The 12,481-nt window shown below is 47.7% G+C and overlaps 1 protein-coding gene across 1 annotated transcript in view; it reads left to right on the top strand.

The window, feature by feature from the left end:
* OTOG (otogelin) overlaps positions 1 to 12,481 on the top strand; it is an 86,234-nt gene that overhangs the window by 39,623 nt on the left and 34,130 nt on the right. Inside the window, exons 29-32 of the mRNA XM_061440662.1 lie at positions 31 to 147; positions 844 to 1,000; positions 8,352 to 8,378; positions 10,960 to 11,127. Coding sequence (XP_061296646.1) covers positions 31 to 147; positions 844 to 1,000; positions 8,352 to 8,378; positions 10,960 to 11,127 — 469 coding nt within the window. The remainder of the gene's footprint in view (positions 1 to 30; positions 148 to 843; positions 1,001 to 8,351; positions 8,379 to 10,959; positions 11,128 to 12,481) is intronic.

The following is a 12,481-nucleotide window of genomic DNA, read 5'->3' as shown; positions in this document are numbered from 1 at the left end:
AGATCAACCATGCTGCCTTTGCCCCCTCAGTGCCCAGACACCCTTGACCCTCGAGACACTTGTGTCCTGAATCCTCTCCGAGAACCCTTTGCCAAGAAGGAATGCAGTGTCCTGCTCAGCGAGGTGTTTGAGACCTGCCACCCTGTGGTGAGTGGATGCCGGGCTTTGCTGCTCCTGAGATCCCCCCCCCCCCACCCCACCGCCACCTCCCTGGAGTCCCTTCTGCCCTGAAACCCTCTGCTGTGCCTTGATCTAGAGGGGAGACTCACCTCTGCCATTCCCCTGCCTCTGGCCTTTTCAGATGACTCTGTCCTGTTTCCTCGGATGACCCAGGACAGACCGACAGTCAAACAGCTTCTGTGCCCTTTACAAGCCTTTCTCCTTATGTCTCTTCCTCCCTATCAGGCTGTTCTTCTGAATGGTGAACACAGACCCCTCACGCTGCAGCAGCAGCCCTCAGTGGAGACAGAAGAGAGCTGGTGCTCAGCTCTGCACGGGCCCCTCGGGGGCCTCGAAGGCTGCTGTCAGACCTGTCTTGACTGTCTCTGGCCCTGGCTGGGGGTTCACACCCCATGTCTGTTTCTCAGCCACACCCTGAAGCCCTGGATCCTATAGCCTAGGCCCAGAAAGGAGAGAGCTTAGTTCTCAAAAGCCGGGTCTGCCCGGTCCACGGAGTTAACATTTCCCTCTGAGCTGCCTGCCTTCTGCCCTCACCCAACACTGGCTGCACACACCATCCTTCACGCTTGTGCTGCTCCCTGGGGCTGAGTGGCATCAGCCCAGAAGCTGAAGGGCTAACATTTAGGGCCTGTCCTCTGACCTCTGACTTCTGATCTCCTCCAGGTTGACGTCAGTTGGTTTTACTCCAACTGCCTGACAGACACGTGTGGGTGCAGCCGGGGCGGTGACTGTGAATGCTTCTGTGCCAGCGTGTCCGCCTATGCCCACCAGTGCTGCCAGCACGGGGTGGCCGTCGACTGGAGGACTCCGCGCCTCTGCCGTGAGTGTCCAGACCCATCATCTGAGGGGGACAGTGGTGCCCCTTCTGTGGGCAGGCCTGTGGGGTCCCATCACTCTAGTGAGCATCTATGGAGTACTTACCATGTGCCAGGCATCAGCATGGCTTGTGTGTATAATTAATCGAATTATCAAGTACCCAGGTGGCTCTAGTGGTAAAGAACCCGATTGCCAATGCAGGAGACATAAGAGATCCAAGTTCAGTTCTGGGTCCAGAAGATCCCCTGGAGAAGGGAATGGCTACTCACTCCAGTATCCCTGCCTGGAGAATCCCATGGACAGAGGAGCCTGGTGGGTTATACTCCAAAGGGTGGCAAAGGGTCAGACACGACTGAAACAACTTAGCACACATGTACCCTGTGAAGCAGGACTGTTTATTCCTGTTTTACAGTTGGAGAAATGGGTTAGCGAGAGAGAGAGATTCAGGAACATGCTCAAGGTCACAGAGGTTGGTGGAGGAGCCAGGGCTCATCTCCACATGGTCTGGGTGCAAACCCAGGACTGTGCTCCTGACCAGTTCACCAGATAAGTCAGGAGCCCTGGGTTCCAGACTCAGAGCCGCAAGCTGTGTGACCTCAAACTAGTTCTCCAACCTCTCTGGGGCTCAATTTTTTATCTGAAAAATAGGAATAGACCTGTCCCACAAGGTTTATTGTGGGGGTCAAAGGAGATAGTGAGTGTGAAAGCCCCTGTCAGCTGAGACACATAAGGCCCATCAGAGACACAAGAGAGCAGTGTGTTTTCACCATTGGTGGTCTACAGAATGCTTTTGGTTGCACACTCCTATCAAGTAAAAACATGCACATGCTCACACACACACATACATATATATACATGGGTTCAGTTCAGTTCAGTTCAGTAGCTCAGTTGTGTCTGACTCTTTGTGACCCCATGAACCACAGCACGCCAGGCCCCCCTGTCCATCACCAACTCCTGGAGTCCACCCAAACTCATGTCCATTGAGTCAGTGATGCCATCCAACCATCTCATCATCTGTCGTCCCCTTCTCCTCCTGCCTTCAATCTTTCCCTACATCAGGGTCTTTTCAAATGAGTCAGCTCTTCACATCAGGTGGCCAAAATATTGGAGTTTTGGCTTCAAATCAGTCCTTCCAATGAACACCCAGGACTGATCTCCTTTAGGATGGACTGGTTGGATCTTCTTGCAGTCCAAGGGACTCTCGAGAGTCTTCTCCAACACCACAGTTCAAAAGCATCAATTCTTTTTTTTTTTTTTTTTAATTTTATTTTTAAACTTTACATAATTGTATTAGTTTTGCCAAATATCAAAATGAATCCGCCACAGGTATACATGTGTTCCCCACCCTGAACCCTCCTCCCTCCTCCCTCCCCATACCATCCCTCTGGATCATCCCGGTGCTCTAGCCCCAAGCATCCAGTATCGTGCATCGAACCTGGACTGGCATCTCGTTTCATACATGATATTTTACATTTTTCAATGCCATTATCCCAAATCTTCCCACCCTCTCCCTCTCCCACAGAGTCCATAAGACTGTTCTATACATCAGTGTCTCTTTTGCTGTCTCGTACACAGGGTTATTGTTACCGTCTTTCTAAATTCCATATATATGCGTTAGTATACTGTATTGGTGTTTTTCTTTCTGGCTTACTTCACTCTGTATAATAGGCTCCAGTTTCATCCACCTCTTTAGAACTGATTCAAATGTATTCTTTTTAATGGCTGAGTAATACTCCATTGTGTATATGTACCATAGCTTTCTTATCCATTCATCTGCTGATGGACTTCTAGGTTGCTTCCATGTCCTGGCTATTATAAACAGTGCTGCGATGAACACTGGGGTACACGTGTCTCTTTCCCTTCTGGTTTCCTCAGTGTGTATGCCCAGCAGTGGGATTGCTGCATCATAAGGCAGTTCTATTTCCAGTTTTTTAAGGAATCTCCACACTGTTCTCCATAGTGGCTGTACTAGTTTGCATTCCCACCAACAGTGTAAGAGGGTTCCCTTTTCTCCACACCCTCTCCAGCATTTATTATTTGTAGACTTTTGGATCGCAGCCATTCTGACTGGTGTGAAATGGTACCTCATAGTGGTTTTGATTTGCATTTCTCTGATAATGAGTGATGTTGAGCATCTTTTCATGTGTTTGTTAGCCATCTGTATGTCTTCTTTGGAGAAATGTCTATTTAGTTCTTTGGCCCATTTTTTGATTGGGTCATTTATTTTTCTGGAGTTGAGCTATAGGAGTTGCTTGTATATTTTTGAGATTAGTTGTTTGCCAGTTGCTTCATTTGCTATTATTTTCTCCCATTCTGAAGGCTGTCTTTTCACCTTGCTAATAGTTTCCTTTGATGTACAGAAGCTTTTAAGGTTAATTAGGTCCCATTTGTTTATTTTTGATTTTATTTCCAATATTCTGGGAGGTGGGTCATAGAGGATCCTGCTGTGATGTATGTCAGAGAGTGTTTTGCCTATGTTCTCCTCTAGGAGTTTTATAGTTTCTGGTCTTATGTTTAGATCTTTAATCCATTTTGAGTTTATTTTTGTGTATGGTGTTAGAAAGTATTCTAGTTTCATTCTTTTACAAGTGGTTGACCAGATTTCCCAGCACCACTTGTTAAAGAGATTGTCTTTAATCTATTGTATATTCTTGCCTCCTTTGTCAAAGATAAGGTGTCCATATGTTCGTGGATTTATCTCTGGGCTTTCTATTTTGTTCCATTGATCTATATTTCTGTCTTTGTGCCAGTACCATACCGTCTTGATAACTGTGGCTTTGTAGTAGAGCCTGAAGTCAGGTAGGTTGATTCCTCCAGTTCCATTCTTCTTTCTCAAGATCGCTTTGGCTATTCGAGCTTTTTTGTATTTCCATACAAATTGTGAAATTATTTGTTCTAGCTCTGTGAAGAATACTGTTGGTAGCTTGATAGGGATTGCATTGAATCTATAAATTGCTTTGGGTAGTATACTCATTTTCACTATATTGATTCTTCCAATCCATGAACATGGTATATTTCTCCATCTATTAGTGTCCTCTTTGATTTCTTTCACCAGTGTTTTATAGTTTTCTATATATAGGTCTTTAGTTTCTTTAGGTAGATATATTCCTAAGTATTTTATTCTTTCCGTTGCAATGGTGAATGGAATTGTTTCCTTAATTTCTCTTTCTGTTTTCTCATTATTAGTGTATAGGAATGCAAGGGATTTCTGTGTGTTGATTTTATATTCTGCAACTTTACTATAGTCATTGATTAGCTCTAGTAATTTTCTGGTGGAGTCTTTAGGGTTTTCTTTGTAGAGGATCATGTCATCTGCAAATAGTGAGAATTTTACTTCTTCTTTTCCAATTTGGATTCCTTTTATTTCTTTTTCTGCTCTGATTGCTGTGGCCAAAACTTCCAAAACTATGTTGAATAGTAATGGTGAAAGTGGGCACCCTTGTCTTGTTCCTGACTTTAGAGGAAATGCTTTCAATTTTTCACCATTGAGGATAATGTTTGCTGTGGGTTTGTCATATATGGCTTTTATTATGTTGAGGTATGTTCCTTCTATTCCTGCTTTCTGGAGAGTTTTTATCATAAATGGGTGTTGAATTTTGTCAAAGGCTTTCTCTGCATCTATTGAGATAATCATATGGTTTTTATTTTTCAATTTGTTAATGTGGTGTATTACATTGATTGATTTGCGCATATTGAAGAATCCTTGCATCCCTGGGATAAAGCCCACTTGGTCATGGTGTATGATCTTTTTAACGTGTTGTTGGATTCTGATTGCTAGAATTTTGTTAAGGATTTTTGCATCCATGTTCATCAGTGATATTGGCCTGTAGTTTTCTTTTTTTGTGGGATCTTTGTCAGGTTCTGGTATTAGGGTGATGGTGGCCTCATAGAATGAGTTTGGAAGTTTACCTTCGTCTGCAATTTTCTGGAAGAGTTTGAGCAGGATAGGTGTTAGTTCTTCTCTAAATTTTTGGTAGAATTCAGCTGTGAAGCCGTCTGGACCTGGGCTTTTGTTTGCTGGAAGATTTTTGATTACAGTTTCAATTTCCGTGCTTGTGATGGGTCTGTTAAGATTTTCTATTTCTTCCTGGTCGAGTTTTGGAAAGTTGTACTTTTCTAAGAATTTGTCCATTTCTTCCTCGTTGTCCATTTTATTGTCATATAATTGTTGCTAGTAGTCTCTTATGATCCTTTGTATTTCTGTGTTGTCTGTTGTGATCTCTCCATTTTTGTTTCTAATTTTATAAATTTGATTTTTCTCCCTTTGTTTCTTGATGAGTCTGGCTAATGGTTTGTCAATTTTATTTATCTTTTCAAAGAACCAGCTTTTGGTTTTGTTGATTTTTGCTGTGGTCTCTTTTGTTTCTTTTGCATTTATTTCTGCTCTAATTTTTAAGATTTCTTTCCTTCTACTAACCCTGGGGTTCTTCATTTCTTCCTTTTCTAGTTAAAAGCATCAATTCTTCTGCTCTCAGCTTTCTTTATAGTCCAACTCTCACATCCATACATGACTACTGGAAAAACCATAGCTTTGACTAGATAGATGGACCTTTGTTGACAAAGTAATGTCTCTTTGTATATGTACATATACATATATATGTATGTATATATGTACATATATGTATACATATATGGAGAAGGAAATGGCAACCCACTCCAGTGTTCTTGCCTGGAGAATCCCAGGGATGGAAGAGCCTGGTGGGCTGCTGTCTATGGGGTCGCACAGAGTCAGACACGACTGATGCGACTTCGCAGCAGCAGCACATATATATATACATATACATATATGTGTATATGTACATATACATAGGTACATGTACATATATATTAGTAGTGTAAAGTATGCCACAAAACAGATACAAAAATAAATATTTAAAAGATGAAGTAAAATACACAGAAATTCGAAAGATTTATTATTTGTTCCTGCACATCAAAGATCTTCCTGGCACAAGACGCCTCGCTTTGGGACACAGGACTAGTGCTAGAGCTGATGGTCCTGTAATTTTTCGTGGGGACGTGGTGCCTGGCATGTCCTGAGCCCTGGGAGCTCCAGGCAGGATGACCTCAGGAAGAAGATGGAGCAGAAACACCTTTGGTTTCCCTTTTCTCTGCTTGTTTTACCCTGAGACCCTTCCACCACAGATGCCTTAGGTCCTCATGCAGTCTGCTTCTCCTCTCCTTTGGTAAAAGTTCTTCAGGAAGAAGGCTTCCCAGGTGACTTAGTAGGTAAAGGATCCACCGGCAATGCAGGAGACACAGGCAGATGCAAGTTCGATACCTGGGTCAGGAAGATCCCCTGGAGGAGGGCATGGCAACCCACTCCAGTACTCTTGCCTGGAGAATCTCATGGACAGAGGAGCCTGGTGGGCTACAGTCCATGGGGTCACAAAGTATCAGACAGGACGGAAGCGACTGAGCGTGCACTTCTGGAAGGAGAAGGGAACATGTTTATTGAGGATCCACTATGTGTCAGGCCCTGTGCCTTCTGTGCATTAAATCATTTAATATTCAGGACTAGGGAAATGCAAGTGAGGCCAGTGCCTGGAGCCAAAGATTTAAAGGAGTACCGAAAGACTCAATAATCAAGATAAATCACATTTTCAGGCAATACTTTTTAAAAATCAAAACTAATGCAAGAACATCTTCGATGAATAAAATACCACAATTTTAGTAATAACAGGCTCGATATTATTGATTTTTCCTTTCACCTCAGGCTCCAATATGGCTCAGCAAGGTGCGGTCACTGATTTTTGTCCTTGTTTTAAAATTTTGATATGTTGTTCATCATGGATATTTTTCATTAATTCTGAAATTTTAAAAGTTGTATTAAAGTATGACATATCCTGATTACCGAGATTTTTTTTGAGGTTCCCTTAAATTTTCCTGAAATGATCACTTGCTTTACTCCAGTTCAGACCTTAACAGTCTGTGGGGCAATACTTGTGGTGGTTCCCATCCTACAGAGGAAGACACTAAATTTCAGATGGGTTGAGAAACTTGTCCCCAGTATGCACAGCTGATGAGTGAGAAATGGGATTTGAACCCAGATCTGTGGGTCTCTAGATAGCTGGCTCTTGACCACATCTTTGGGCAGCCTGGAACACACTTGAAAACAGAGACTTGGAGATCTGATTTTCAAGTTCAATCTTCTGAATCCACAAGTGAGGAAAAGCACATACTTGCCCATAACCACATGGTGTGTCAGTCTACTGATTCCGAGTGCTCTTTCCAGAGGGCAGTGCCAAATGCAGAGGAATAGTGTTCATCATGGGGTGTGGAGGGTGCGGGGTGGAGTTGGTGGCCTATGAGTGAGGGAGGCCCTTCCTCAGCCTTTGTCCCAAATCTACTGGGTCAACTGACTTCTCATGGTCTTGCTCCTGGGCTTAGGTGCCCCCTGCAAAGTGTTAGTGATAGGTGCTCAATTGTGACCGTTGTGACCAACTCTTTGTGACCCATGGGGCAAGATCCCAAAGGGCAAGATCCCATGTACTGTGTAGCCCACCAGGCTCCTCTGTCCATGGAATTCTCTAAGCAAGAATACTGGAATGAGTGGCTATTCCCTTCTCCAGGGATCGAACCCAGGTCTCCTGCATTGCAGGCAGATTCTTTACCTTCTGAGCCACCAGGGAAGCCCCCTGCAAAGTCCCCAGCTTATCTCAGTGGACTAATCCATGGCTGATTTGCCAAGGGAACAGGCTGTGGTGCTGTGCTGAGCCACTAGAGGGCATATGGAGCACATACTTGGAGGAGCTCATCAAAGCCTGATGGAAACTGCGCTCAGGGCCTTGGATCCTGGAGGCCGTTGGGTCCTTCTTTTCCATGCTGTTGAAAGACCAACTTCTGTCTTGTGCTTGCATTTCTCTAGTACCTTCCACAACATTTTCGATGGAGCTTCCATTTCTTTCTCTTTTTTTTTAAAATTATTTATTTATTTTTTAAATTGAAGGATAATTGCTTTACAGAATTGTGTTGGTTTCTGCCAAACATCAGCATGAATCAGCCATAGGTATACATATGTCACCTCTCTCTTGAACTGAGCTTCCATTTCTTGATTCCATTCTTGCCCTTTGGGATCACACAGAATACACCCTTCTGTCCCAGCATTCATTCATTCAGTTCATGCTGAATGCCTACTCTCGGCCAGCCTTTGAGCTTTATGCTGGGGGCAAAGAGAGGAGCCATTGTATTTCCTACACTTTAAGACATCTGGATCAACGATCATGTCTGAATCTTGGAGTTTGGGAGGCAGGCCAGGTCCAGCCCTTGGGGAAGGAGGGAGAGTTGGGATGCTAGGGCCCTTGGCCCTGTCCATCTGTTCCAGGCTTCTCAAGAGGTCTCTGTTCTCTGTCTTTCAGCCTATGACTGTGACTTCTTTAACAAAGGTAAGCTCAGCCTTGAAAGCCGAGGCATTGCCATCTGTGCCCTGGTGCCACAGCATCAGCCATCCTGAGGCCCTGCTGATCCTGAGTGATGTGGGGCAGGAAGACTCCATCATGCAGAGAGGGCCCTGACAGTGCAGGGCCCAGAGATGCCCTGGGACTCTGCCCAGCAGCTTCTGCTGCCTCTGTCAGAGCCCAGGGCAGGCTAGCTTCCCGGGTGTGCTCATGTGGCAGCTTCACCGGGAAATGGAAACCCCTTTTGCACCAGTGCTGCCCCATAGCCTTTATCATCTGGCTCATCAGGCCCATGGATTCTTGTCTTGGGTTTCCTGAAGTTTTGAGTTGGCAAAGGCAGATGCAAACTGCTCTTCCTTTGTTGGGGCAAAACCTGTGGTCCAGCGCAGTCTGTCAGATTTATCTTCAGTTTTAACCAAGGTCTCAGGGTAACAGGATATGCTCCAACTTCTCGCTAACTAGGTCATGACTAAAGACTCCAGGGAGGTTAATGTCCAGTGTTAGAACCAATTAGTCAGTTTAATCACTGGAGTTGGATGGGATTGGAGGGCTGCCCAGGAATAGTTTTAAGCACTGATCTTTGTGCGGTGGGGCCAAGTTGGCCGAATTAAAAGCTCATCAAGTCCTTGATGCCATTCACCTTTGACTTCTGAGGTCCCCTCTGCCCCTGCTTCCAGGCACCATCCTGCCAGGAGCAAGTCTATATGGATACAAGCCCAAGGCTTTTCCCCTATTACCCACATGATCAGATTTTGGTTTGCGAAACGTCCCCCTGGAGGGTGAAATAGTCGGGGCCTGACTAGAGGGACAAGGATACCAGGTAGGGGGTCCATGAGATGAGAGCTGAACCAGGTACAGCATGATTATTTACAATAGCTGCAGCAGCAGCTCAAGGGGCACTGGTTTCCTAGACAATCACAACAGCCCTGTAACCGACCTCACAGGCTTTGGTGTGCCCTGCCTTCCAGGGTCATCTTTCCAGTCACAGTCGCTGCTGTGACTGAAAATATTAGCCTCAGCGGGCTCCTGATAGCCCCTGACCTTTAACTCCTGGAGGCCTGAATCTGTGTTGGGAGGACTGCGGTCCCTTCACAGGCAGGGTCTGTCTGACACCAGGCAAGACATTTCAGCAAGACAGCTCTGAGCAGAGTTTTCTCCCTTCTGTGGCATTTTGGGTGGCAGTAACTGACAAAGGACAGGCTGCTTCTAGCATCCTCCACCCACCCACCCACCCACCCACCCATCCATTCCTTGCTCGGCTTTGCTGCCAACATTTTCTCTGGTCCAGGCCCTTGCCGGGTGCTGGGGATGCAATGGTTAACGAGACCTGTCCCAGTGGAGCTCTGGAGCCAGCCCACCCCAACTCTCTAGAACCCACTGTGTCTTCTTCACTCCACATTCAGTTGGTGTTTGAAGCTGACCGCTGGTGGGAGTATTCACACCATGGAAATCAGCAAACATTACCAAATGGGGTTTTGTGTATTCATTTTTTGAGTGCTGACTGTTCACCATTTCCCAGCACAGCACTGCCTGTGTCCCGTCTGGTAGGGGAGACAGATGTGGTCTCCCCAGTTGAGACTCTCCTCGTAAGAGCTGTGATCAGCATGTACCATGCACCGATGCTGCTGGAGCACAGGGGAGGAAAGATGCTCACATGTGAGAGTAGAGGGTGTGGGGAGAGCTGCACCACAGAGGCGGCATTTGAGCTGGGCCCCAGAGATGGAGGAGGCGTTGGCCGCAGGCACAGACAGGGAGGACTGTGCTGAGTGGGTGGGGCGGCACGGGTGGAGACAGAAGGTGGAGCGCCATAGGGTTCTTACAGGGAAGAGCGAGAGAAGTTTGGTGTGGCAGGGGCAGGGGTTGGGGCTTGAGGGGTCCCTGAATTCAGGCCGGGCTCTTGGACTCTATCCTGAGGGCAGAGGGGAGCTGTTGAGGAGTTGCAGCAGGGACTGGAAAGATGACTCTGGAAGGCAGGGCACACCAGAGCCTGTGAGGTTGGTTACAGGGCTGTTGTGGTTGTCTGGGAAACCTGTGCCCCTGTCCCGCCTGTGCCGACAACCCCAGGAACCCAAGAGACCCAGAAGTGACACATGTTTGAAAGAAGTGGATAGATGCTAACGCTGAACCCAAGCCTTTCTGGCCTTTACTCTCCAGACCTCGGGTGGGCAGAGACTACACAGATGTCTTCTCCCAGGGGCAACTCTGAATAGCACAGCAGCTGGGATGGTAGAGTCTCAGGCAGGGGGACTGGCTGGTGGAGAGACGTTGCGGACCCAGATGCCCACCCCCACACCCCCACCCCTCTAGGGGTGGCCTGTTTCCAGGCTTCCCACAAAGTGGTTCAGGGGCTATGAAGGGGGTCAGTTCCTCAGTGGCTGGCAACCTGGGCCTCCCGTCCCTTGCTTCTGGAAATCAAGGTCCCCAGGGCCTGGGGCGGAGGACGTGACCCAGTGGAGCTCTTGGGCCTCTCTTCTCCCCCATCTCAAGCAAGGCTGGGCAGGTAGGGATAGATAGGAGGTGAGCAGAGGCCCAGGGAAGCAGGACTTATGACTGGGCCCCCTTTCTCCAGCACTAGGGAAAGGCCCCTACCAGCTGGCTAGCTTGGCAGCCGGCGGTGCCTTGGTGGCCATGAAGGTGGCAGGCGGTGCCCTGGTCCTAGTGAGAGCAGAGGACGTGGCGCCGGGGGACATTGTGAACTTCCTGCTGACAGCTGCACTGTACAAGGCCAAGGCCCACGGTAAGGCCCACCCTCTGGCCCTTGGTGGAAGGAGGGGCAGATGCTGTGACCCTAAGCCAGCTCTGGTAGCTGGAGAAGTGTGGGATTCCAACAGGCGCCCATTTCCTAGTTGAGACAGGGTTCTGGGTCAGCCTCTCAGCCTCTTTCAAGAGACACTGTCCATCTTCTTCCTGAGAGATCAGGGAGGCCAAGGTCCAGATGAACCTGTGCACCCTGCCTCACACAACAGCTATGTTCCAGAAAAGCCAGGTGGCAATAATTACTACTTCCCCTCCCCTCCCCTCTGTCTCTCTCTTCCTCCTCCTCAGCCCCCTCTATTTTTAAGATTAGACGGACTTCAAATGCCAGAGGGGAGCTGGCTAATGTCTTGACTGCAGCAGAACTTCTCCTGTGAATGGAGGAGCGGGTTCTTGATTTGCTCAGTTGTGGTTCGGAATTCTGGACTGGTGGGTTAACACAGACTGAAGCACATAGCCCATGTCCTGAGTCTCAGACTGTCAGCAGACCCGAAGGCTTAGCTGTAGTGGGCACCATCTTCTCTTCAGAGTGCAGTAGTGCCTGAGGGTTGGCAGGACCTTGCCTGGTGGGGAGTGACCCCCTGGTGGTATTTGCATTGGGTCCTGGGCCAGCCAAAGCCTCAGTTCACCAGTGCTGGGAAGCCTTCTCTTCTGTGACCATTTCTGCATGTCCCAGCATGCATTCACTGTGATCAGAGTTTCTTCCCCAAATCCTGTTGGTCCCATCTAGTCAGTATCTCCTAATCACAAGGATGGTTCACACAGCCAATCCCAGTGTGGACTGGCGTCTTGAACCAAGACACGGCTCAGAGAGTTCATTCTAGCCTGAGAATTTAAGTTCTCATGTTCTTAGGATCTGTGGTTTGTCTAGTTATGAGGATCGTCCTCCCCTCTCTTAATTTCTCTCCTCTCCTCCCTCCTTCCTCTTCCTCCTCTGCAGCTTCCCTTGCCTCCCTCCCTTTCACTGAACCCTGTTCCCATGCCAGGCACAGAGTTGGGCACCAGGGAACCAGCAGTGTCAGAGACATCATCCCTGCCCACCAGAAGTCCACCGTCCCACCCAGCGGACACAAAGGCAGTTACAGTGCCTGGGGGAAGGTGGAGTCCCTAGCTCAGTCTTGGGGAGTCAAGAGAGGCTTCTTAGAATATGTTCCTCAAGGGGTTGGAAGGAGCCAGGGAGGAACCTGTAATCCAAGTGGGTCTTTATTCTGAGAGCAGTGGGGAGCCATGGAAGGGCTTTAAGGAGAGGAGGGACACCCCAGCACAGCTCGGGGTGATGTCCATAGTGGGGTGAGTCAGGGGTACAGGAGGAAGTGCCGGGAGGAATCCCATCACTG

The sequence above is a fragment of the Bos javanicus genome, chromosome 15 (assembly GCF_032452875.1).
Source record: "Bos javanicus breed banteng chromosome 15, ARS-OSU_banteng_1.0, whole genome shotgun sequence".
Taxonomy (NCBI): Eukaryota; Metazoa; Chordata; class Mammalia; order Artiodactyla; family Bovidae; genus Bos; species Bos javanicus.
The sequence above is the reverse complement of the archived record's forward strand: the minus strand, read 5'-3'. Positions and strand labels throughout refer to the sequence as shown.